The following is a 26,362-nucleotide window of genomic DNA, read 5'->3' on the forward strand; positions in this document are numbered from 1 at the left end:
CAAGCATTAGCATTATCAATTCCAAAGTGCCACCTCTATTTCTCTTCCTAACGTCAAACCAAGTTAAATTAAAACTAAACAAAGCTCCTGGAAGAATAATGGTCTTTTAACTATAATAAGATATAAAAAAACATAATGGTCCCACTAATTAGTCTAGTTTTTATCTTGCTTTTCACACTGTGGCAGTTTAATGAAACAAGAACACAATTCTTACATTGTTCTCAGAAAGAAGCTAATAATAATAGTTAACATTTCTTGACTACTAACACTGTCAGGCACTTTTTTAAATGCCTTACATGTAATAATAATTTGAATTTTCATGAGAATTTTCATGAGTATAGGTGCTGTTTAGTTGATAAGAACTAGTAAAACCCCGAGTTGGTAAAATATTGAAATATTTCTATATTGGTTGATAAATTGCAGTTTAGTGCCCCTACCATCCCCCGGCTCCTCCCTGGATGCCATACCCCCCCCCCGCCGCCCCCCAACACTGGAGCCCACTCCTACCTCCTCATTATTAAGCAACTAGAATGTTAATTTTGGGCATAACAGGTCTCCAAGATTCTGGAGCTCTCTTCTGAAAATAAATCATGTTACTTGGGCGATGCCATTGGGTTCTCCCACAAACTCAGAAGACCGGGCTGTGCCCCACTGATGGCAGTTGTCTGTCCAAGCTTAAATATCAATATAAACAATTTTGGGGGCCTATGGCTGCAAGTCCAGAAACCTGCTCAGTTATCAGCATCCATACCTTCAGGTCAGTGAAAAAACTCTACTGGGGATGATGATACTGGACCCTCCATCTCTCTACTTCACAGATGAAGTGGACCACTCCAGCTTTCCACCCACTCAAGTGAGAAGCACTTTAGCCCACTGCCTGTTTAAGAATAAGGGCTGGGGAGGCCTGGGGCCAACTGCTAGTTGTACTCTACCCCAGTTCACATCATTGTAGGAAATGTTATCAGAGGGTTTGACTTGAATTATCATTATCGTCCTCATTTTACAGATGACAAAACTAAGGTATAGAGTGGCGACTTCAAATGTCAGGGGCAGAGCAAGGATTCAGACCCAGGCAGGCTGGCAGCACTGTGTTGCAGTGTCTCTCCTCTGCTCTGAAAGATCAGGTTCAAGATCCTTCAATAAATGATTTCAATGACAGTCAGTAGTGGAAATATTGAATACATCAAAATGTCAGGCAGTATTATGAGAGATAGAAAAATTTACTATAATTGCTGTTAGTTTAGCAGAAGCTGAGGGAGAATGAACAGTATCATTGATGTTAAGAGAAATTCTCTGCTTATTGAGATTATAAATCACCTAATGACTCTCAATTTAAGAATTTAGGGAGGGAAACATTGGAAGAATTTGATGCAATTACCTATGAGAAATCATGGCTGACTCATGGAATTATTTAGCTAGTGACAGCTCTAATCAAAAGATTAAACCAGCAGTTTCCACAAATCAACAATTATTTAGAAATTATAAGACTGACGATGAATCATTTCTGCTGCAACGTACATCGTTTGGTAAGCAGGTTTATAATACCATGTAGTTTAGTTTATTTAAGGAATAAAAGAGAACATTTTTATAATACCATGTAGTTTAGTTTATTTAAGGAATAAAAGAGAACATTTTTATAATACCATGTAGTTTAGTTTATTTAAGGAATAAAAGAGAACATTTTTAAATTGTTTATTTAAATATTTATGACTCTGCAAGTTGTTAAATAAATATTTTTAATATCATCCTTCCTAGGAAATAGGTAGGAAATTAAGGCCCAGATAAAATAACTCAAACAAAAGCACTACTATAGAAACTGAGTAATTGTCTCTAATCTATGGCCCTGATTTGAGACGTCAAGTATCCATCTATTCAGAGGTCTTCTTAGGCCTGATATAAATTTCTTCTATTGCTGCTTAAACATAGCTGGAACAAAGTAAAAGCCAATAAATGTGTGCTGAATTGAATGAAATTCTCAACCTACTTTCTTTGACAATTAAATTGTGTAGTTACCATTTTGGAGGATCATCCATTGTCTTTATCAATTAGGGGAAAAAAAACATTTCTATAGAATCACTGCTGTTTTATCATCCTTCTTTCCCAAGCACTTAAATTTTTCACACTATTTCCTTTTGACTACTATTTATATCTCCCAAATTATTGAAATGAAATTAGACTCAGGATCTTCACATTGCAAATATGAGTGTTGATTCACTGCTGTTAAGCTAGCAAAGCAAGGCTGCTGACACCATAACATCTTTTTATTGTTCATCAATAATCTGAATTATTCATATAGCATCTTCAAATACTGGGTAAGGAAAGGGCTATTACTTATGGGTGTTAAAATCTCGGTGATCTGTTATTTCAGGGTTTATAGTCACTATTGTTAGCAGAAATGCATAACACAATTGTTCAATTATTTTCAAAAACAGCCAGTTTAATTCACAGTATTATTCACAGAGCTTCTGAAAGGATCTTAGAAATTATAGCCCAATCCATGCAGCTTATCTCTAAGAAAACTGAGGTCCAGCCAGAAAGATTCAACTTAGAGGAGTCCAAACAATATTCATTAAAACATTTCCATGTATCAGGCACCCCACAAAGCCTAGGGGGCAGTGATGAACAGCCCTGTTCCAGAGCCCAGCCCTAGAGACACCATCGAGGGGAAAAGAAGCAGAGGTGTCCTTTGAAGCCAGGTCAAACTAACTCTAAAGTGATTGCTTCTTTCATTTCCATTAAGTAAACTACCTAAGGCCTCTTAACTAAGAATCTCCGTGGGTCATAATTTGTCATAAGTATCATCTCCAAACTGTCCTCTTAGACCAAGAGTTCTTAGACACTTGGGGAGAAATTAGCCCCTTTATAAATAGATATTCATTGATCACATCCTCTGCATCCTGCCTGGTACAATGAGGTTGGGACAAATTCCACGAGTGATCTCCCAAAGCTTACACTATAGGAGGATGGCAACAAACAAGCAAATGAGTAATAAATAATTATGACATACAAAGTGCTCTGAAGGGTAGAACAAGGTGCTTTGATAAAGAACAACGTGCAACCTACTAGCCTGCTTAGAGGTGGTCATCAAGGAAGACCTCTGAGGGGCTGATAGTTGAACTGAGGTCTAACTATAAGAAACAGCTAGCCATGCAAAGAGATCTCCAGTACAGCAATGAAACACACAAATATCAGAAGGTGAGGAATATCTTGATGCATGCCTCAAGAAGTGAAAGAAAATCCATGTGGTAGCTGGACGGGTTGGAAGAGGTAGGCTGGGTCCAGCCTTCGCAGCACTTTTGACTTTTCACGCAAAGCCAAGGGTATGGTTTTCTCTAAATGATATGGAAACCACTGAAGAGTTTTAAGCTGGAAAATGATATAATCCAACATTCATTTTTAAAGATGAGTCTCTTAAATTATGGTGGATTGAAGGGGGAAACTAAAGAATCCTGGAGAACCTATTGTAGTGGTCAAAAGTGAGAGATCATGGTGTCTTAGTCTAAGGCGCTGACAACAGAAATGGAGATAAATGGATGGTTTGAAATATATTTTATGAATAAAATTGATAGGGCTGGCAAATGAATTAGCTGTGAGGAGTACCTGAGAAAAGTAATCATTATGACCCCCCCTCACCCATTTTCTCGATCGAGGAGCTGGGCCAATAGTCACCTCATTTTCTGAGGTACAAAAGAATTGAAAAAAATTGTTTTTATGGTGATGGAAATAAAGAGTTTAGTTTGTAATGTATTCTATTTGAGATGACCGTGATACATTCAGTGGGCATATCAAATGGAACTCCAAGTGTGGGCTGGAAATGGAAAGCTAGCTGTTGTCAGCCCAGACATGATATGTAAAGCCAAGGGATTGGATGAGCTCTCCCAACAACAGTAGGCAGAACATGGTCCAGTACTAAACCCAACAAATACCAGGGAGTGAGCAATGAAAGGACTACCCAGTGAAATAAGAGGAACATTAGGAAAGATGTCATGACAGGAGAGCATTTCAAGAAGGATGAAATACTGAGTAGTTTGAACACATTTGCAAGACTGAATAAAAACAGAAAATTTTCTAATGGATTTGGCATTAAGGAGATATTGGCAACATTAAAAAAGCAATTTCAGTGAACAGGTAGAGTAAAAACCAGATCAGAACACGTTAAAATGCCTAGAAGGGGACACGCTGGAAACAATTTACGTAGTTAACACTTTCTGGAAGTTTAGCACTGAACACAATGCTAAGAATCGGAGCCACAGTTAAGACACAGTTTGTGGTTAAGGACTATTTTTGTTTGTTTGTTTTTTAAGATGGGAGCTGTCAGAGCATGTTTATGCTGATGGAAATAATCTAGTAGGAAGGTGGGGAGTTGAAAATGTAGGAATGGAAGAAATAGCAAGTCCTTGATATGAAGACAAGGGAAGGCGCTGAAAACACTTATAAAGGGTCTGGCTTCATGCAAGAGAAATAATAACAGCTGCTGGAAACACACCCAAAAAATCCTTGCATTAGAAAACTGCACATACAATTACAATTATCTATCCAGAGAGCAAAAGAGAGATTAAAGGACAGGGAACCAAAGGTAGACATATGGATTCCCTGGTTAGAAATTCATATAGTCCATCTTAAAAACTCAAAATGGTTGCTTCTACTGTCCTAAATAAAATTTCTCCTTCATCTGAGCTATCACTGAGTTATCTCCTGGCCATCGCTATAGCGCATTTGGGTGACACGGAGGGTAAAACAACCTTATCATTTTTCTTAGATTTCCTCACCCTACATATGACCCATAACTTTCCTCTTGCTGACACAATAGACAAGCACAGTGGGAGAGGACAGTTGACAGGGACAACTCTTGATATTTTCATCTCTCTCCAAACCTCCACTGCCAGCCTATTCTCTCTCCATGTTTTCTCCCAATCTCCTTGTATTAGTAACAGTGAGATCATTCTTCTTCACAGTGTCTTTTTTCATTAACTGTCATTAACACCTCTGTACTCAGACGTCTTCAATTCCTATTCCATTCATTCATCTATTCTTGTAGCTTTAATTACTATCTCGATATGCTGACAATTCACCAATGTCTAACCTCTAGCGCCCAATCTTCCTCGTAAGCTCCAAACTCGTCTACCCACTCATCTTTCTGTTGGGCATCCCCAGTTGGGGCCTCAGGACACCTCAAACTTGAGAGTTCTACAACTGAACTCATTACTTCTCTACCCCATCCTCAGAGCAACTCATTTGCCAACATCTAATTTCTTTTTCAGAGAAGAACCCTTGTTTATTCCGAGCTCCCCTGTCTTTGTGTCCAAAATCCAACCAGTTACTATATCCTGTCAATTCTGTTTCCTTCAAATTCATATTCTCCAATTTTCTCCATCTCAGTATTACTCTTAGTTCAGATCACCATTATCTCTTGCCTAGATTAGGAGAACAGTTCCTCTATTTTTTTCTCCATGCTTCCAATATTGCTTGAACTATATGGCATTCCCTCCACACTGTAGCCAGAATAATATATTCTGCTTATAACAGTTTAATGCCCCCTCTAATTACTATGATGATGAGACATTCAACTTGCAGCCTTGCTAACAAGGGCCTTCATGGGCTAGCGCCTGCTTATCTCTCAGGTCTCACGCCTTCCTCATATATCCTCTCACTTTTGTGCTTGTGTGCCTGTGTTCTGTCTCAAAGGCTGTCACTCACCTCCTAGCTAACCCCCCGCCCTTCACTTAGATCATCCCTTTGGGTCTCAGTTTAGTTGCCACCTCTTCCAGGAATTAAAATGGACCAAAAGTCAGTAAAATGTTATTTCTTTCTTACCTTTTCAATTCTACCACCTCCCCCTCCCCCTACTTTCTAGTTCCATTCAATAAGACCTTAGCTCCCCAATACATTCTGTGAGAAGAAGAAAGGGCAGTAGACACACACTGAAGAGACTTGGGGATTTTATTGATTGTATGTGTTGATGTATCGAAAAGAAACTGATGTCGAATAGAGGGAGATGGACTTTATCTTTTTTTAATCCCTAGTGAATATCTATGAATCCAATGAATCAATGGGAAATAAAAGGTGGTATTTGAACTAGAGCTCTGATATACTTACTTCTCTCAGTGATCTTGAGCCCCCTTCTCGAAATGTTGGTTTACATCTGAAATTAATCTGTCATTTAAAAAAAAAGTATATTATATTAGAGATAAGCACTCGACTAGAATGAGTTACCTGAAAAAACCAACAGTGACAGATATTGAGACTACAGAAAAAAAAAAAAAAACCAAAAACCTCAAAGAATAAGGAACATAGTCTTACACTATTCTTAGTCTTTTGAAATCATCACCTTAGATAATCCCAAGTGATCCTGTTATCTCTAATTCATGACTCTTCAGTCTCACTGATGAAATCAAAGTATCTTTAGACAGTAATGCTCTTACGCCATAAATTTGAGAAACTGAGATAATAAAGAGGCAGAAGAAAAATATATGGCAGCTGAAATCATCCAGCTGTGTTTTAGATTTTAAAAGTAGGAAAATACAAACTTGAGAAATTTTTAATATGATGAAGATGATTCACAAAAATACACAAAATTATTCTTCAAGCATTCAGCACTCCCTTACTTTTAGATGGGGAGGTCTCCCTGTACATTTACATCTTCTTTAGCTACTTGATAAGGTGAAAGAAGTGTAGAAATGAAGTAGGAAATGAGTAAATGGAGTTGGGACAGCAAAAAATAAAATTATTGTAAAATATTACTAGTCATTCCCACAAAATATCAGTTGGCAACAATTGATAATGTGTCAGTAAAACTAAATGAATATCACAGGGGACTAAAATATTTCAATACATTTACACATGGCAGCTCAAGAGAGATAACGCACAGAGAATCCCACGTGGAAAAGGAGCAGGAGGCATGGAAGAAAGAGGACAGCAGAGAACTCACTGCTGGAGCCTTTCCCTTGGCCCCGATGACAGATAAATGGACTCTGCAGAATCCACTTCCTCTGGAGGAAAGACACCACCAGAATGTCGCTTCCAGCCCCTCCCACACATTAATGCTGTGTAAGCAGGAACGCTGCTCAAAGCAAGGAACTGAGCTTCTGGCCCGGCTCTCTCCCTTGTAGCCAATTTAGAAAGAAGTAAACTTACAAAGGTCAGACATGTCTAAACAGTGATTTTAAAGAGCTATGGAATTTTTTTTCTTTAATACGAAACATCTTGTGGAAAATCCCATGGGTGAATAACAACGTTTGTTATTGTGAAGAAAATTAGTACACGTGAGGCTTTTCTCTCTAACCTTATTATTCCTTTTCCTAAGAATCAACATAAAATGATATCAAATTCTACCTCAGCAAACAATAAAGTGAATGAAACTTAAGCATTGTCCTTCCATCCTTTCATTATTAATCTGGTGATAATGTTGGACTTCCAGGTTTTTAAAAGAGCATTGTTTTCAAAAAGTAGAAAATGGAAACTGACACCTGGTCTTTGAAGTCCAAACACTTGCAGGGTAGCAAAAATTGCAGCAGGTGGCGCTGTCTCACCTTTTCTAGCTGTTCGATGCAGGCGGTGTGGACGACGATCTTACAGACCGCACACTTCCTCCTGAGAGCTGATTTCTACAACAGACAATTCAAAAGACAAGAAGAAATGTTAACGGTCTGTTCTGAAGAGCTCCCTGGTAGTAAAGAGAGTATACATAAATGAAGCAAACGTAAACCAATTTAAAACTCATCATAAACATTCAATAATCAGACAAACTTCAGCAATAGTACTCTGACCTACCAAGTCACTTCATATCCATGACTGAGGGTGGCCTAAGATTTTCTCTTTAAAATAGAATTATACTAGCTGCTGTATGCTGAGTATATACTATGAACCAAGCTCTTTATTCTGTTTTTTTCTTAGTTTCATAACCTAACATTGTAGGCATTATTATCCTATTATTTTTCACGTTTACTCTAATAGTTAAGGGGTAGGGCCAACATTCCAACACAGGTCTAGGTTCAAAACAAGCACTGTTTCCCTACAGCCAAACAGTCTACATTTCAAGGGGCCATCCCCTTGGACTTTTATTCCCAGCACAAATCTATACAAAGCTACTTGGTTTCTGCCCAAATCTTCTGGAAAGTAAGAAGACAAATTTAACTTTTACAAGTCACCATCCTTATCACCATCATCACCATCATCATAGCAGCAGCAGCCCAGTAACAGCAAAAGCAGCTAAGATGAATTTAGCACTTTCTATGTGCCAGGTATTCTTGTAAGCACCTCACAGATAGTAACTCATTTAATCCTCACCACCCTAATAAATAGATACTATTCTTACTGCCATTTTACAGATGAGAAAACTGAGGCCCAGCAAGGGATGTGCCCAAGGTCATATAATTAGAGCACAGCAGGGCCAATTAATCTAATACTAGGCTCATGCTTAAAAGCATAGACAGTTTGGCCTCCCTGACAGTCAGTACCAGTTAAAATTCACAATAAAAATATTCTCTGAGGTTTATCTTTTTTCTAACAATAAAAAACAAGCAGCAGGGAGAGAGAGAAAGGGGTGGAAATCTCGATTCAATGCTGACGGTGCCATGTAAAATCTGAGCTAGAAATGCTCAGGTCTCTCTATGGAGAACAGGCTAAAAGGCGGATCTGCAGGAATAATTTGGGGGTCTGAGCACTGAAAGAAACTTATTATAACAAAGCCAATCTGTGACCCAGCCCATCAAAGCATCCGAGTGTGAAAAGCCCAAAGTCCCTGTCCTTAAGAAAGATACAAGACTCAGCTTCCCCTACTGAGGACTGGCTTCCCCTACTGAGATAGGATTTTTAAGCCAAAAATTGAAGTGTGGCTGCTACCAAGGAGCCTGGAAGGACTGCAAACCAGCACCTGGGAAGGCGCAGAATCAGGAAAGAAACTGCAGCCTCCCACCTCCTTGGTGGTTCTACCCATTCAACACGGAGTCTCCACAGTGCCAGCAGCCACCAACCAAGCATCCAGAACACTGCAGTCAGTACCGCAGCAACAACACGCATCGTCTTGATACCCACTGACTAAGGTTTAGGTACCCTGCTTGCAAACGCTTTCATCACTCTTGGCTTTCCTCTGCCTGAGGAAAGAACATGGTCGGTAACCTTATGTAAGCTTGGCAATCCATTGATTTTGCCAAAAAGGAGGATAAGGGAAATCCAAGCATCTAGCCACACTACTGAAAAGTGTCTTGGCTCTACTACTAAAAAGAAAGTGGGGGGAGGTGGGGAGGAAGGGGAAGGGGTGGGAGATGGGGAGGGAGAACAAGAAGAGTGACAAGTACCAGTAGCAGCACCAGCAATGGCAGCATCGCTCAAGGCAACAATAATAAAATACTAGGTTTGCAAATTTTCGTGAGCTAAGCGCCCATGCGAAGCAAGCTACTGTAGCTCTCCTGTTTGTTCTGGATCTCCTGGTGGGGATCACGGCTTTAGCACCACCCGCAGCAAATGCGTGGGGCTCCCGAGTCAGTCCCGTTGCTCAAGAGCTATAGTGGTTGGTGCCCAGGAGTTGATTTCATTCTGCTCATTATCCACTAAACCCCTAGCAGATTTCACTGCAGGCAAGCAAAGCAACACTCTCACAGTAGCAACCACTGATGGGCTTATTTAAGGCCGCCTGAAAAACCTCCTTCCTTACCAGTAACTCCTGCCCTGGTCTAGCCTTGTGCTTGACCATGTGCTCTGCATTGGGGTCTGCAGAGCTCCAAGGGCTCCATGAGGCTCCTACGGAGTCACCGGGGATGGTGGGAAGGGACAAATGTGCACTCGCTGAAGCCAGAATACCCCTTCTTCCTTGCCTTGTTTTCCATCTGGATTCCAAGTCAGAATCTCCTTTGAATAGGGATCTTGCCTGGAAGAGTTTGAGAACCTGTGGCTTAAGACTGTCCTCTCTCAGCTTCCTAGGGTAACATGTATCTACACCGATATCATTCATGTGTAATAATTCAAGTGCAATGTTCTACAGATGATAATATATGAAGAAAAGTGCTTTATGTTATAAAACTAATTTTATTTAAACAATGTTAAATTTTAAAAGGCCCTCATAAGGCATGCTTCTATGCCTTCTGAGGCAGAATATATAAAACCAGAATCTGAATTTTTCTTTATAATCACTACAACATTATGTATTTTACTACAAAGAACAGTCATTTTTCTGCTTCCTGTCTTTCTATCAGGCTAGATAGCCTTTCAATGTTATTGTGCCTGACTTCAGTTGCCCTCAATTTCTTAAATGACAGCTTCTAAACACCTTATAATCTGATAAATCAGATAATTGAGGTCTATAATCACATGCAAAATTAAGTGAATAAATTCTGAATGAAGGCCTCAGGTCTTCTTCCATAGTAGAAAAAATACATGGATTTTAGTTTCTCAACTGATGAAAACTGCTCCAATGCATCAGAAGTCTCAACTGCTGACTTCTTGGTTTATGACTATGTTTTAATTAGTTAAAGTTATTTGAAGCAGCTGGATAATAAGCTTCTGGGCAGAAACTGCTCAGTTCATGCTTGGTTATGTTCCAATTTTTATTTGCAAGATTTAAACTAAATATAAAGATAAAACACAGGAATCTAGACATTCTCAATACTGTAACTACTCACTTTTTCTTTAAAAACTCTTAAGTCAATACTTCCTTCACTGTGAAAAATGATAAAGCAAGAAAAGTCATTAAAATTAAGTCAGCAGGTTAGTTGTTATTCTTCATAGCGGGACATAGCTGTTATAGAACCTAGCACAAAGATACAATTTTAAAAATAAATATGGCCTGGGACCCAAACATGCTTAAAAATTAACATTATAAAAGTTTAATAATTCACTCTCATCAATGAATTTAAAGGCCAATTAGGCTCACTGCTTCAAATATCAAGTAACCTCAGTGTCCTTACTAAGGGTTTCCTGATTTTGTCAAAGGAAATCCATTAATTTGTAATTGTGTGTGTGTGTGTGTCACATCTGTAAAAACTAGTGGAGGGGGCACATCTGTGAAAACTAAGACAACATAGGCTATAACATAGATTATATCCCATTATACACCGATCATAATTTACTTATATAATAATGACACAGTGAATGATATGCTATGCTTTAGCATGGTGGGCGTAACCTAACCAGCAGACCTAACAGTGATTGTAAGAGAACACACTCAAAGTTCTGACTTGGCCCCTATATGTTTCCCGTGCTGTGGGCACTGTTGGCATTCCAAGCAGTGACAGTTCCTCACCAAACTTCAGCTCATAACAAGTATGGAAGTAAAACTGTCACAGCCTTAGACCACTGGCTCTGGGGATGGAAGCTGGAGCGTGGACAAAAGGACCAGAGGCAAGCAGTGGTAGAAAGTATATAATTGTCCCTGAGAAACAGTTTAATATCTAATCCTATCCCACCTACCCACTTCCTTTGGTCATAAGTCCCTGATCCATATGTACCACCAAGCAAGTTATATGTTCTTCCTTTGAACAAGAGATGTGATTTCTGCTAAGTAGCAATGAATATCTGGTAGTAGTTAACAACGTTTGATAGAAAGAGAGAGAAAGAAGAGAGGGAGGGAAGGAAAGGGTAGGAGAAAGAAAGGGAAACCTAGTTTCACAGGTTTATGATTTCTGACAGGTCAAGGCCTCCTTGCTGCCCAAGGAAACTTAAATTGAATGCCACCCCTAATAGTCTGAAGTTTGACCCCAAGAAGCATGTACAACAAGGCTGGCTGAGCCCCTTCCCAATAAGCACACACCAAATCTCATTTTTCCCTGAAGATGGTCAAGTTATCCTGCCTCTGACCCCACCTCTCCCACTGTATTCTTAAGGACACCACCCTCCCCGCAACAGACACACACACACACACACACACACACACACACACACACACACACACACACACAGGTTTAATCACCAGAGATCAGAAGCGGAGAAGGAGGAGGAAATATTTAGTCTCCAGAGCCGACATGGCAACCCTTTCTTGGCCGCCTGTCTCAGGAGACCTCAGGGCCAGAGCCTGCGGCTGGCCACACAGAAGTATGGGCCTGGCAGCATCTCACTGCAGACAGAGTTCCCAGACATGGGCTCACAGACCCAGTGCAAGGAAGCACTGCTTCCATCAGCCCCGCCCTTATCATAAGGCCACAGTGACAAAAGGATGCATGGCCAGGGAAGGGGCTCCAGGCAGAAACCCAACCATCCTGGGAGTGGGGAAGGGGGCACAGAAGGCACTAGGGGAAGGAAAGGATGGAGCGCCGAGTGGTGAAAAGTCAGGAAAAGAGGGCTGGATGAGGCTGGTGGGATGAGCTTCCTAACTCAGACTCCCCGCCAGCTGTCTTCTTCCCAGTAATTCTCAGCCTCCTCACCTTTCCCACGTCAGAAGAATCATGGTGAGAAATAGAAGCTGAGCGCTGGGAGTTAGGCAAAGGAGAAACAGCAAGTGGGGCAAGAAGAATGTTATCCTCCCTTCTGGACACAAAGCTCAGTCTACAGGGGCACCGTGATGGAAGGGGGAGACGGGGCAACAGGACCCAGGCAAGGCTATCCTTTTCTTCCTCTCCAAGGGTGGGGTGAAAGGACTGCTCGGTGAAGTGCAGGGAAGGAAGCTTCCTAAGCCTTCAGAGTGTCAGGAATTCAGCATCCTTTCAGTGGGGATTGCCCCTACGGGCAACACGAACAAGAACATCGCTGCTGTATAATCCTAGGTAAATGAAAACAAGAGTTCTTTGATTATTTTAAAAACCTAACTAGAAGAAATGACAAGCATACTCAGCAAGTTCTCCTCCTCTGGGGCATCTAGGATGCAATCTGTAAATTGCTATTGGGGAAAAAGAAGACCGACATTATCTGGAAGTTCCATTAATGTGGTTTCAGGGCCAAAACAGAGACTCCATCGTCACTCACGCCGGCGCCTCTTTTCCTCAAACAGAATACAGGACGTTTTGGACAAACCAAGAGCGTGTCTAGCTGAAGTGCCAGCACACCCCTACCGTGGCTTCTCACCGCGTAAGTAAGTCTCTCCGAGACGGCAGGATTTCAAGAGCCCAGACCGGGGAGCAGAGATGCCACATGTCAGGAGGAACCTGTGCCTGGGGGCGGGGTGCAGGGGGGAACCTCAGAGCTCTCCTCCGAGGGTCTCCTGCAGGGAGCCCTCACTCTGTGTGAAACCCTCAGCCTGGGTACTGCTGCCCAGAGTCAAGGCCTTCATTTGTCAGGGTCCCAGGTGTTTGCGCCATGTGTCCTCCGGACAGGGCTCAGTGAGGGCCAGATCCCTCTGAGATATCCCCACAGCGTCGCCGCCCGAGATGCTAAATGATGCCAGAAGTACCCCAGAATATACGAAAGAGAAAGGAGCAGGGAGCAACAGGAGGCGGAGGGGTTGGGAAGAGGGTCACGTAAACAAGTAACGAAAATACTCAGCAACACTCAAATACACACCGACGCGCCTAAATCTGCACACGCCAGTTCTCGGGAATCAGGATGGTCTGAGATGCCCCACGTATGAACTTCGCATGTAGCTGGAACAACGTCAGCATTCTGAGTGCGGTGCAGGAAATAAAGAGAAAGAAGCTTGTGTCCTTCCTGGGAGAAGCTGGCACGCCACTTGAGGAGACACGGAGGACTTGAAAGAAAAGGTCACTAACAGGAGAAGACCGTGCATGGCTAAATGCTAAACGCACAGCTCAGACAATAAAAGCTGTCATCTAGAGCAGGGTAAAACCCCAGAGGCTGACTCAGTAAAAAGGACGTAACACCAAAAAGAGCAAAGTCTTGAATTGGGCCTTAAAAAGATGTAATATTTGAAAATTGAAGACACTCCAGCAGGGAGAGGATCCAAATTCTCTTTACACGGTAGGCACTGATGCCTCCTCAAAGGAACTGAGCTGGCTTTTGCGTGTCCGATGGGGCGCTGAGCCAGGGGCTCACAGGTGTCCGTCTGCATGAGTCATTGGGCACCATGTTCAATGATGGAGTGTGGAGGCTTCTCTGTGTGCCTGGTCGGGGGGTCAGGTGGAGGAGGGTGAGGAGTGGGAACACTGGCTGTGGGTCACGAGGGTCTCAAAGAGAAACGGCAAAGCAGAACTTTTCCTGAGAGGCCCTGGGTTAAAAAGTATAGAGTTACAAGAAGATGGAGATTCCTCTGTATTTCCATTCTGCCCTAATCCAACACCAGGAACACTGCCTGACACATATTAGGAGCTCAAGAGATATTCTGGCAGGGAAGGAGGGAAGGAGGGAGGGAGGGTGGGAGGGAAGGAAGGAGGGAGGGAGGGAGGGAGGGAAGGAGGGAGGGAGGAGAGGTGAAAGGGCTTGCAGACTAGGGCTTTCTCCTCAGTGTAAGCCCCTAGCCCAACCCCAGTCTGGAGAACTGGTGGCTTTGGAATTGAGACAAAACCCCCCTAGGACACAGGCATTTTCAGGACAGGCAATCCCAAAAGAAGAGAGAAAGAGGCATTCTATAGGTGTTGAGGGACAGAAGACCTTCATAAATACTACAGGGAAAATGGGGTAGAGGCTTCATGGTGAGTACAGCTAAACAATTTTTGTGACCACAAATGTGATGTCTTTGGGGGAATTCCAGAGATAGCGGACGGGAAGGCTATCTTGCAGAAGGCTGAGGTCTTACATAAATGGGTGGAGTTAAGAACAGGAAGTCTGCATTACTGATGCTCATGTGATCCCACCTATGTCTATAGGCTAGTAAGACTCTGGAATATCTACTTGGGTAGCAAGTTGTGGGGCTGCAAAGGATTGGGGCCAGCACGCAGGCTAGCCTTCCCAAACAGAAGTCCCGGCTGGGCGACGCAGGTTAGGCTAGAAAGGTGGATTGCGAAAAGATTGCTAAAGCCCTTAAATCTCGAGTGAGAAATACAAATTTGAACCTAATAGGCAATGGGGCACTAATAATGTTTGAGACTCATGTGGCCAAAAATAATAACTCAATCTGGTGGCAGGATGCAGCACTATCTGAAAGCAGGAGGAGGAAGACAAAAGGAAATGAGATGATTGATATATTAATTCAGTCAACCAATAAATACTGAGCACCTACTAAGTGCCGTTCAGTGTCCCAGGCACTGGGGATACAGTAGTGAATAAAACATTGAAAAAAAATTTGTTTTTATCTCATGGAGCTTACATTCTCCTGGCAGAGACAGACAATAAACAAGATAGGTAAGTGTGATACATAATAGGCTGATAGAAATAAGTGCTAGAGAGAACAATTAAAGCGAGAACGGGGGCTAGGGAGTATCAGGACCAGGGGAGAGCTGAAGCTGGGACAGGTTGACCAGGAAAGCTCTCACTGAGAAGATACATTTTAAGAAACACCAGGAGGGGGACTTCCCTGGCGGTCCAGTGGTTAAGACTCCACGCTTCCAGGGCAGGGGGTGCGGGTTCGTTCCCTGGTTGGGGAACTAAGATCCCGCATGCTGCATGGCATGGCCAGGGAAAAATATAAATAAATAAATTAAAAAAAAAAAAACAAAAAACTGAGCTACAAAGCAATACTTTAAAAAAAAAAGAAGAAGAAGAAGAAGAAACACCAGGAGGAAGTGAGGGAGCCGGCCATGTAGTTATCTGGGGGGAAAGCACTTCGGGCAAAGGGAACAGCAAGTGCACAGCCCAGAGGCATGAGGGCTGTGGGATGTTTGCAGAGTGACCAGGAGCCAGTGTCACTGGAGTGGAGTGAACTCGGCGGAGATGAGGCCAGACCACGATGGCAGGCCGGGTCACACAGGGATTAAGTAATGAACAACAAGAACCTACTGTATAGCACAGGGAACAATAGTCAATATCTTATAATAACCTGTAATGGAAAAGACTGAAAAAGAATATATATATATATACATATAACTGAATCACTTTGCTGTACACCTGAAACTAACACAACACTGTAAACCAACTATACTTCAATTTTAAAAAAAGATATTAAGTAATGAGAGTTCACAGTGGAAATTCACATATTAGGCAATGAGTGCCTGAATTGGAGTGATGAGAATGGAACAGAAGGCAAGGCAGAGAAGCAAGAGTGATGAACTGACAGAGCACGGCCCTCTTTCCATCATACGCAGGTCTCCGGAAAGGTGAACACAGATTTCTCACACCTGGGCCTCATGTCTTTCAGGAGAATAACTGATATAGCCAAGAACGGCTTCACTCCTACTCCGCGGTCAGCTTGCTGACTGTGTGTACACCAGCTGACTACACCTACCGCACTCTCGTGCTGTGTTACGGTCGGGATTGCCTCCGAAGTACTGCAATAAAACTCACTTAACCTGCTCTTCAAACAGCTTAGTTTGTTCTGTTCTAAGGAACACATTATCTGAAGCACTTTGCATATGAAGTGTTTATGCTTCCAGAGACACCTCCCCTGAGGAACCACAGATGTGCCCATGTATCTGGGGTAGGCAGGATCCACCGGAGCTAAGGCACAGAAGGGTCTACTCCACAACTTCCCGAGAGACACAGAGAGAAGGAGAAAAGTGGCGCTGTTCATCATTGTTTGGACACGAATAAAAGCTTTCTATTTCCCCAACAGCCAGTACATTTTATATTTTTCATTTGAAGAGAACAAAAAGCAAAATCTTAGAGCAGAAAGCTAAGGGAAGGGCAAGGACTTTGTGAGCTGAATATGAGAACCGGAATAACACGTGGGAACCTCGCCTCATCCTGAAAAGCAGCCAATCAGGGCTCACAGGAGAAACGATTCAGTAAGAACCAAATTAGTAGCTACCGTGTTAATTCAAAGCTAACGTTGATGGCTGGTTATAAAGAATGACACCTCACTGTGTTTTGACCATTGGATTAGGATTGGAAGAAGTGGTGGTCAGAATGGCACAGGTTCATTTTAAGAGGGGAAAAAAGGTGCATTCCTGTATCTCAATAGTTTATCCTTACACTGAAATTCGTACCAAATCATTCTCTTTAAGAGTGATTCAAAAGTGGCTTATATCAGTGACTTTAGTACATTTTTTTAAATGAGAAGAAAGCGATAGGTACAAGGCTTCTCTAATGGGCTTTAATAGAAAACTACCACAGGACTCTTAGATGTCTACCTCTTGGAACTTGATTGGGTAACCGGTGTACACAGCTACTATCTTTTGTACATCTACATAAAATTCAGGTACAGTTATTGAGACATAAACCAAATATATATTGCAGCTGTTACTTATGAAAAGGATGATGAATGGCCTGCTAAATCTGTATTGGCTGGTACAAGTTTAATGGAAGGATACTAACACACGGCTGCCTCCAGAGCCAGGATGTGAGAAGCTGCGAGTGCCCCTCATTGACTGGTCCAAGATTGCTGCCCTGGTTAGGCATTCCTTCTGCCAGCTCCTGCATGGCCATGATGCATTAATAAAGGATTTCAGACTAATGAACCTCAAGAAATCTTCAAAAATCCATAGTTCTATTTCCCACTGCTGGTTCTCATTTTACCCAAGCACATGCCATATTTCCATGACTACTATTATTGACTGTCTCTGTACTTTGTTACTCTCATCTCTTGTTTCACTGTGTATTTTCTTCTGCCTGCTTGTCTTTTCCTCATTTCTTTTTTCCCATTTGTTTCCTCTGTGCTTCTCAGCTTTGGTGTCAGCGGGTTCTGACCGTGGCCAGTCAACAGCTTTAACTTTATCATGTGCTGTCTTCCTGCTTTGGTTCTTTTCAGCTGCTTTTATGGCTGCTCCCTGTTCAATGTTTATAGTTTCTTCAAAGTTATCTCAGATCAAAGCTGCCAAGTATCTTATTGTAGGTTAACTGAAGTGTTTCCATATGTACAAAAAATGTACATAAATATGATTACAAGTATACAGGCACTAATAAGTAGATATTCACACAATTAGAGCCCTACACACACGAACACATGTGTACTCACAATTTTCCAGCAGATAGGTATGAGTGAGGATGGGCTGGTCATATTACTGAAGTCATAATAGAGACAACAGGAAATGACGTCTCAACATTGTCTTAATTGTCTAGTTCCAAGGTAGTACATCAAGGGCATAGCAGAGATCTGAAGCTTAACGTAAACTAGAAAACACCAACCAAAGTTTGCCTTTTAATACTTGCTAGTGTGATAGCACTGTATATGCCATCTTACTTGCAGCATGAATACTAATATATTCTCATTATCAGTTTACTTTGTGGAAATAGATAAAGTTGGTTTTTTAAAGTTCACAGCTTAAGATCTCTAAGCAATGACTTAGAGACATTTGCTTTAATCTGGAAGATTGTGTCTACTTAAGAAGCCATATCAAACCATGGTAAATTACCTATCCTTTTACTGCCATTTCCAACATCCCAAGCTGTTGATGACATAATTAAGTCAAAGTCTTTCAGCCAATCTGGCCCAAGAAGACCACCATTTCAATCATAGTTCACCAACACTGTATCTCCAATTGGCCATGTGGTTTTCACTCACATACATACAACTACTGGTACCATTTTTCAGTGAGGACATCATTACCACAGACAGAATATTTACCAGGAGGCCGGCATTATAATATATACATTATGTGCACTAGAGACACAGCTCACTTCAGCCATGCAAAGTGGGTACCATTCACCTGCTTTATAGATAAGGAGCTGAGAGCCTATGAGATTGAGCAACTTGCCCAGGAGAGACTGGCCGGGAGTAGAACCTAGATCTTTCTGACTCAAAGCCATCTCCTTCTATTACATCTTACTACTTTCCTCTCATTTTACTAGTGATAGATTTGGGGAGTAGGACTGATAAAGCTAGGTAACCATGATGTTTGACATGACTGCTTTAGATGATCTGGTCTCATGACAGCCCCAAGGGGATGGACTTATGACAACCCTACCATGACCACCTGTGCCAAGAATGGTCAATAGCAGTCTCCATCCTCCATGAGAATCAAATAAGAAGGGCACGACACAGGCTAAACAGGACTTATAACCCCGCAATAGCCTGTAGTAGTGAATGTGGAATCTCCCTGTGAAGAGCCTTAAAAATAAGGCAGAAATTCAAATGCCCTGGATTCTAAGTGTAATGATACTTAAATGGCAGGGTTGGTCTGGTGACAGGTGTCTGTGTGTGTGTCTTTCAAGAATCACATCACTGAACTCATTCATTCATTCTGTGGAAAAGGGCAGGATAACTACTCAGTGCAGTCACGGTTCTCAGTAGAGGATCCAGGAGAGCACAAGACAGGCGGAGTCCCGAGCTAAATGGAGCTTATGTTCTGAGAGGGAGACAGACAGACAAGTAAGGAAGTGATTTTTTTTAAAGGTTAGAAAGTGATGTGCACTAGAAAAGATTGAGAGAATGGAGAAGGGGCACAGCTGGGCTGGTTGTTTCACCCTCTCTTTTATTCAGTAAGAGAGAGGGGGATGATTACAAGGCCCTCCAAAGTTAATACCCTGGCACTGCCTGTTGGGTTTCAGTTTCTGACCATCCTCTGGAACCACTTTTACTCAAGGAGGAATGATCAGAGTAACCAATTTTTATTGAGTGCTTGCGACTGGCCATGTGGTTCGTTGCTATACATGCTTTATCTCATTGAAGTTTCCAACAACCATAAGCAGCAGGTATTATCGACATTTTACAGATATGAAACTGAGGCTTAAAGTGGTTAAAACAATGACGGACGCCATACAACTAGAAAATCCCAGAGCCTGGATTCAAAGCCGGGTCACTTGATTCCAAAGCCCACACACCACCTTGAAAGAAGACATCAAAGCAGGCTTTGCCATTTCCTTCTGTCTTTAAAACGTTACCTTCTGCAATCTGTATCTGCCTGGCATATGAGGTAAGAAAAACAACATGAAAAATCTCCTAAAAAACAGACAATATCAACCTTGGGGTCAGTAGTAGTTCTGGGTAACTGCTAAAGCAAACAATGCTTCAGCCGAGATTGGGGCCTCTGAGCAATAAGAATGTTGGTTAGAATCTGTTGTTCTGGGTGTCTGGCACTGAGAGACACTGGAAAAAGGGAAAGCCCTTCTATACACCTGGGCATTGCCTAGGTGATATGTAAACCCTACACTGAATCACATGCAAACTATCTCTATTAAGTGACAGAACCGTACCCATATTAAATAAGAAGAGACCCGCTCCACACAAGCACACACCCACATACAAACACACAAATGCAGCCTCAGTCTAAAAGTATCACTGCAGAAGAGATGACAACCATTCTCAGAGGCTCAAGCTCTAAAATAAAATAAGACAGACAGACAGACAGACGGCTTAATGAAAGTTTAAAACAAAGGCAAAAGAGCTGCATGAAGAGACAGAAAAGTGAAGAAGCCCCACCGTAGTGATTAAGTCTCTCTGACTTTTGTTTCCTTTAAGTGGGAGTGAACTGCCCCAATGACCACCCCAAAGGGTTGTTGTTACTGACCAACACCGACAAGAGGAAAACTGCATTGCGTGGATATTTCTCAAATAGTTTCCCACTGAATACTGAGATCTCACGAGATGACAACGGGTGTTCTGTGGGGAAAATAATGGGTTTTCAACAATCATCCCTTCCCCCAAGCAAACAAAGAGCAAATCCTGCATCCCTAAGGCCTTTCTTGGAGCTTCAGAATACATGTTTGATTATCAAAGGTGTCCAGTGTTTTCTAAACTTATTCCATCACAAGCCATTTTTTTTTTTTTTAAACCTCCTTTTGAGGGAGAACTGTCCTACTTTCCCCCAGTTTTTTTTTTTTTAATTAATTAATTAATTAATTAATTTTATTTTTGGCTGTGTTGGGTCTTCGTTTCTGTGCGAGGGCTTTCTCTAGTTGCGGCAAGCGGGGGCCACTCTTCATCGCGGTGCGCGGGCCTCTCACTATTGTGGCCTCTCTTGTTGCGGAGCACAGGCTCCAGACGCGCAGGCTCAGTAGTTGTGGCTCACGGACCTAGTTACTCCGCGGCATGTGGGATCTTCCCAGACCAGGGCTCGAACCCGTGTCCCCTGCATTAGCAGGCAGATTCTCAACCACTGTGCCACCAGGGAAGCCCCACACAAGCCATTTTTAAGGAAGAATATTCCATACTGCTTTTACAGGAGTTCAGTGCTCTCTAGAACACGATTTTATTTTTTTTTAAAACAGACTGTGCAAATAGACAATGGTACTGCTGATGCCGGGTCACCTAGGAGAGAGTGGCAGAGCCCTGCAGCTCCCTGGGCTCCGTATCTTATCACTCTCTCTAGTGCATGAAGAGGGCAGGGTCAGTATTACAAGCTCCTCAAGCATACGGATAACACACTAAGCCAAATAATTACGATGATGACGATAGCTGTCATAATAACAATGGCTAACTGAGGGCCTGCCCCATGCTCGACCCAGTCCTGTGTGTGCACTTGGACGATCTCATGGACATTCCCGACCATCTGGCCAGACACATATGGGCAACACCCCTTGCACACACAGAAACACCCCACCCCCTTCCTCCACTCACATCCACTGGCTCGGGGGTCAGGAGCAGAGAGTCTGTCTGAGCAGATGCTTTTTCAAAACTATTTTTGTTGACGGCTCTGCTCTCCCCGAGTCATCTGGATTCATGAGCTCCTCAATATCTTGGTGGTGGGAGGCGCCTCTGGTAGAGAGCGGCCTTAGAAGCGCCGCAGAGATGGCATCTTCACGGCTGGCACCCAAACAGCTTGGAAGGCTGGCTTAGGCTTCTGGGCTTTGCTGCCACACTCACAGCTCCCTCTGCGAGCCCGGCCGCCATCTGGAGCTGCGGAGCGTCAGTCTGCCGTGCTGGAAGACCAGGGGCAGCAAGCAGGGGGTGGGGGTGGGGGGTTCCAGCGCAGTCTGAGGCTTGCGTCCAGTGTCGGTGCTCTGGGGTGTCTACCCACCAGATCCGAATGCACAGACAGTCAGAGGTCCCCAGCCACCTGTGCTGGGGACCAACTCTCATCTCGCTCACAGCGCACAGATGCCCGCAAATCAGCATCTGCATGGGCCACTGTCCAGTGCTCGCATCTTCTAGAGATGAAATAGGCAGGGCTGTCACCAGGTTCGCCATCTTTTTTCTTTTTTAAAACAACAGAAAGCTGAAAGTTTCCTTCAAATAGGGCAGAGAGCTACTGCCCTTGTACTCTTCTTACAAGTTTCTTCCAAAACCCAGGGACGTAGCCAGCATCCTTTCGAGCAGATGCTGTGACGCCCGATTACAAGGATGAGGCTTCTGACCCATTGGTTAGAAGCCACAGCCTGTGAGATGTTTTCCAGAATGAGTTACTTTGATTTGTCACACTCAGCTGGTCCCACCCGTGACCTAGGGAGACTATGCACATTACACACAGCAGCAAAATGACAGGGAAAGTGTAAGCGTCTCAGTGTCGGGGTTAGAACCATCCCAAACAGAAGGCCTTGTTGAAACCGAAGTCCAACCACACTACTAATTAGCTCATTCAACTTAATGACACTGAAATATAAGCAGGGATAGGAGAGAAGGAGGGAGGATATTAACATGTGTCAACTACTTTAATCCTCCTGTCAATTCTGAAAAGCAGATATCATCGTCACCATTTTACAGAGCAACCTGAGACTCAGAGCAGCAGGGCAGAGCTAGGATTTCTATCCAGATCTATTTGTCGCTGGATCTGAGTAACTCCTCACTCTCCACTCCCCCTCCTCCCCATCTCACCTGACCTCCCTAATGCAATTCATTCATTTACTTAATAAAACTATATTTGTTAAGCGCTGAGCGGTATTGGAAGACACCTTAGAATTAAGGTCAGGTGTTACAGGCGGGTTTGGCCATTTTTGCCAAACATGACCCACAGGGACAAGAGTAAAGTAAAACACACAAACAAAACAATAACAAAAGCAAAACAGTACCCATTAGCCTACCCACAAAAAGAAGGTGACATAAGTACATTTAAAAATAGAGAAGATATAACTGGTAACAGCATTCTGAAGTCTGACAGCTCCTTTTTTCTCTTATCCAACCTATGCGGTCTCCCTCACCTTTCTACCTAATCTATTCCCGTAGTTCTCAGCTTCTGGCACCTACCTGTCGGTCTGCTCACTTATCCAGAAAGCCACATACCTCTCAACTGAAATCCTCAATCAAGCCTGATTTAAATGTACCTGTGTGAGTGCATCTGAGAGCCGTGTGCAGGCATCTGCGTGGCCAGGTAAGGTAACTCACCTTAACAGAGTATCTTCTTTGTTTCCTAGGGCTGCCCTAACCAAGTACCACAGCCTGGGTAGCGTAAAGCAACAGAAATGTGAATTCTCTCATAGCCTTGGAGGCTAGAAGCCTGTCGCCATGGTGTGCATAGGGCTGGCACACTTCTGAGGGCGAATCTGTCCATGCCTCCCTCTTAGCTTCTGGTAATAGCTTGCGATCCTTGGCTTGCAGCTGTATCACTCCAATCTCTGCCTCCGTCATTACATGGCCTTCTTCCCTGTCTACCGTTGTGTGTCCTCTCCTCTTCTTATAAGGACGCTTGTCAAAGTGCATGAGGTCCCACCTACTGCAGTATGACCTCATCTTAACTCACTACATCTGCAACAACCCAATTTTCAAATAAGGTCACATTCTGGGATCATGGGGGTTAGGACCTCAGCATACATATTTGGGGGGTACATGATTTATGGCATAACAGCCACTATATGCCAGATGCAGGGACCAGGCCACTTCATTTGGTTCTGATACTCTCTCTGTGAAGTAGATCAGTGGGGGGTCCCTACCCACTATGTGTGACAGCACATATGTCATCTGTAGAGTTTGCTTGTTTTTAACATATTCATGCCTGGTCCCACTCCCCAGAGATTCTGATGTGGTAGATCCAGGCTGGGAACCAACCATTTAAAAAAATAAAGTTGAAGTAAAGCTTCAGAAGTCACTACAATGCTCATCCAGGAATAAGAATCACTGAGGTCTAAAGATGTTAAAATTAAAAAAAAATTTTTTAAATAAAAATAAAAATAAATAAAAAAGAATCACTGAGGTCAATCTTAATAACAATACTGTAAGTCATGAAATGGGGGCAAAAAGAGGTGAAATGATATGCCCAAAATTCACTCAGTAACTAGATGGAACAACAGGTTTTCAAATTCAGGTCTGTCTCACTCAGAGTCCCCTTCCTTCCCACTACCCATGTGGCCTTTCTGTGTCTACATGTCTCTGGGCAGGTGTGACCATGGTTGTTTGTACCTCTACATAGCGACGTAGGCAGTGTCTTTTAAGTGTAAAAATCGGTGTGCACAGGTATGTGCTCTATGGATTCTCAGGGGAGGCATGAGCTTCTTTGGGAACAAATATGTATTTCGCTAATATCTTTGTATATCCCGTCAGCCACACACCAGAACGATTTCTACAGAGTGTACCCACTATGATGTTGTCAGAGGAGTGATGTTGGAGGAGGAGTGACTCCATCACTGAAGAGGTGCCTTTCACTCCTTACTCTATATTAGCAAAGCAAATGTCATGGGTGGAAGTTAAGAGAAGGGAGAGGGGAGAAATCAGTGTGGGTTGAGTAGACAGAGGCGGCTTTGTGGAAATGGGGCTTGAACGCAGTATTGAAAGATGGGTTAGATTTACGTAAGTAGAGTGGGGAAGGAGACCTTTTCAGGCAGGGGGAGGAACATGGGCAAACTGAGAGGCAGGAACAAGCTCTGTACGAGGGAGAAGGCGATCACGAGACAGGCACGAGCAGTGTACCCACTGTGAGCCATGACGTTGTCAATTACAATGAACTGTCACCTGTCACTCTCAACTCGGTCTGAAGTTTCTGGTACTGGGCACCCAGCCCGTAAACACTTGTAGAATAAATGAATGAAGAAATGTCCATCAAAATAAATATCACGAAACAAAAGTGGTCCTAGCTGGAATTTTATCTCAGTTTCCCCCCCATAATCATGATGGAAAACAGTGTTCCTTCTACTCCAATTCCATTACTTTTGCATCCCTTTCTTCTCTCAGACCAGAAAAAGAAACAGTTACTAACTTGGGGACTGCCACTGATTTGGGAACAACTTTAATCCCATTAAATATCTATTCACAGACATTCTGCAGTATTTAAGGTTCTCACTGGAGAATATAAAAGAGGAAGAACTGTAAAGGTCATCTGGTTCAGCCCTGAGACTTTGGAGCAAACTCTCCTACAACAGTTTTCATGTTCTATGTCGTCACTGCCTTCCTTGCAATGCCTTCCAATATCAGCCCCCAAATGTCCATCCATGTCTGCCAGCAGGAGGTCCTGAATTTGCAGGATGGCTTTGGTTTTAAATAGACTATTGCACTGTCCCCATACGTTGTGACGGTTTCACAGCAGCCATTTTCACCCTCAAATCTGTCTTGGTTTAGACAATATGGTCATGCTTTATAAGCACACAGACATTTATAACATGTGCTCTGAGTTTCAGTTGCGAAAACAGACACACACACACACACCCCCATCCGTCCTTATTTCCATTCTTACCTAACGCATGCCCTTTGGAGTGCTCATGCCTGTCTCATGATCGCCTTCTCCCTCGTACAAAGCTTGTTCCTGCCTCTGAGTTTGCCCATGTTCCTCTACCTGCCTATAAAGGTTTCCTTCCCCACTCTACTTATGTAAATCTAACCCATCTTTCAATATTGCGTTCAAGCCCCATTTCCACGAAGCCGCCTCTGTCTACTCAACCCACACTGATTTCTCCCTTCTCCCTTCTCTTAACTTCCACCCGTGACATTTGCTTTGCTAAAATAGAATAAGGAGTGAAAGGCACCTCTTCAGTGATGGAGTCACTCCTCCTCCAAGCACTCTGCCTGCACTTTGTTTAGAAGCCAGCAGGTAGCATCTGGTTATGGTAATCTGGTCCCAAACCCAACAGGTTGGCTTTCTTCAAAGGTGGTTCTTTAAAGAAATGAGAATATATAATCTATTTACACATGCTTTTTTTTTTTTTCTTACAAAACTGTGTTCAATACTAAGAAAGCTGCAAATAAAACATTTAAACTGGAGGCTGTCTTGGAGATCTCCTTGCCTAACCTCTTACCCAAAGCAGAGGTGCACCCCCCTTTAGCATCCTTGAAAGATGGCCACCCAACTTATTCATAAACACTTCCTTTGAGCCCATCTCTCCAGGCACCTTGTTCCCCTGTTTGTTGTCCAAGCTCTGATTGTTAAAGTTCTTCCTTATAATACAGTATTTGTCAAAGTTAAGTTTGTGGACCATCTGTACCATGATTATTTGAGGCGATTGTTAAAAATCACAGGTTCCCAAGTCTAACTCCAGACCTACTGAATCAGCATTTGGAGCAAGGATTTAAAAAGTAATCTACATTGTTAACAGGTTTTCCAGGTGACATCTATTATACCAAAGTGTAAGATCCACTGTTACAGTCAGTGGATTCTCTATCTAGAACTTAGTTCTACCTTCCTAACAGGGGAGAGCAAGACACTTTCCTTTTCTT

The 26,362-nt window shown here is 42.8% G+C and overlaps 1 protein-coding gene across 1 annotated transcript in view; it reads right to left on the reverse strand.

Moving 5' to 3' along the window:
• Positions 1-26,362, reverse strand: part of DGKI (diacylglycerol kinase iota) — a 452,274-nt gene that overhangs the window by 242,094 nt on the left and 183,818 nt on the right. Inside the window, exons 4-5 of the mRNA XM_061198082.1 lie at positions 7,530-7,604; positions 6,097-6,153 (exon numbers count right to left, since the gene is read on the reverse strand). Coding sequence (XP_061054065.1) covers positions 6,097-6,153; positions 7,530-7,604 — 132 coding nt within the window. The remainder of the gene's footprint in view (positions 1-6,096; positions 6,154-7,529; positions 7,605-26,362) is intronic.

This window comes from Eubalaena glacialis, chromosome 8, assembly GCF_028564815.1.
Source record: "Eubalaena glacialis isolate mEubGla1 chromosome 8, mEubGla1.1.hap2.+ XY, whole genome shotgun sequence".
Lineage (NCBI taxonomy): Eukaryota > Metazoa > Chordata > Mammalia > Artiodactyla > Balaenidae > Eubalaena > Eubalaena glacialis.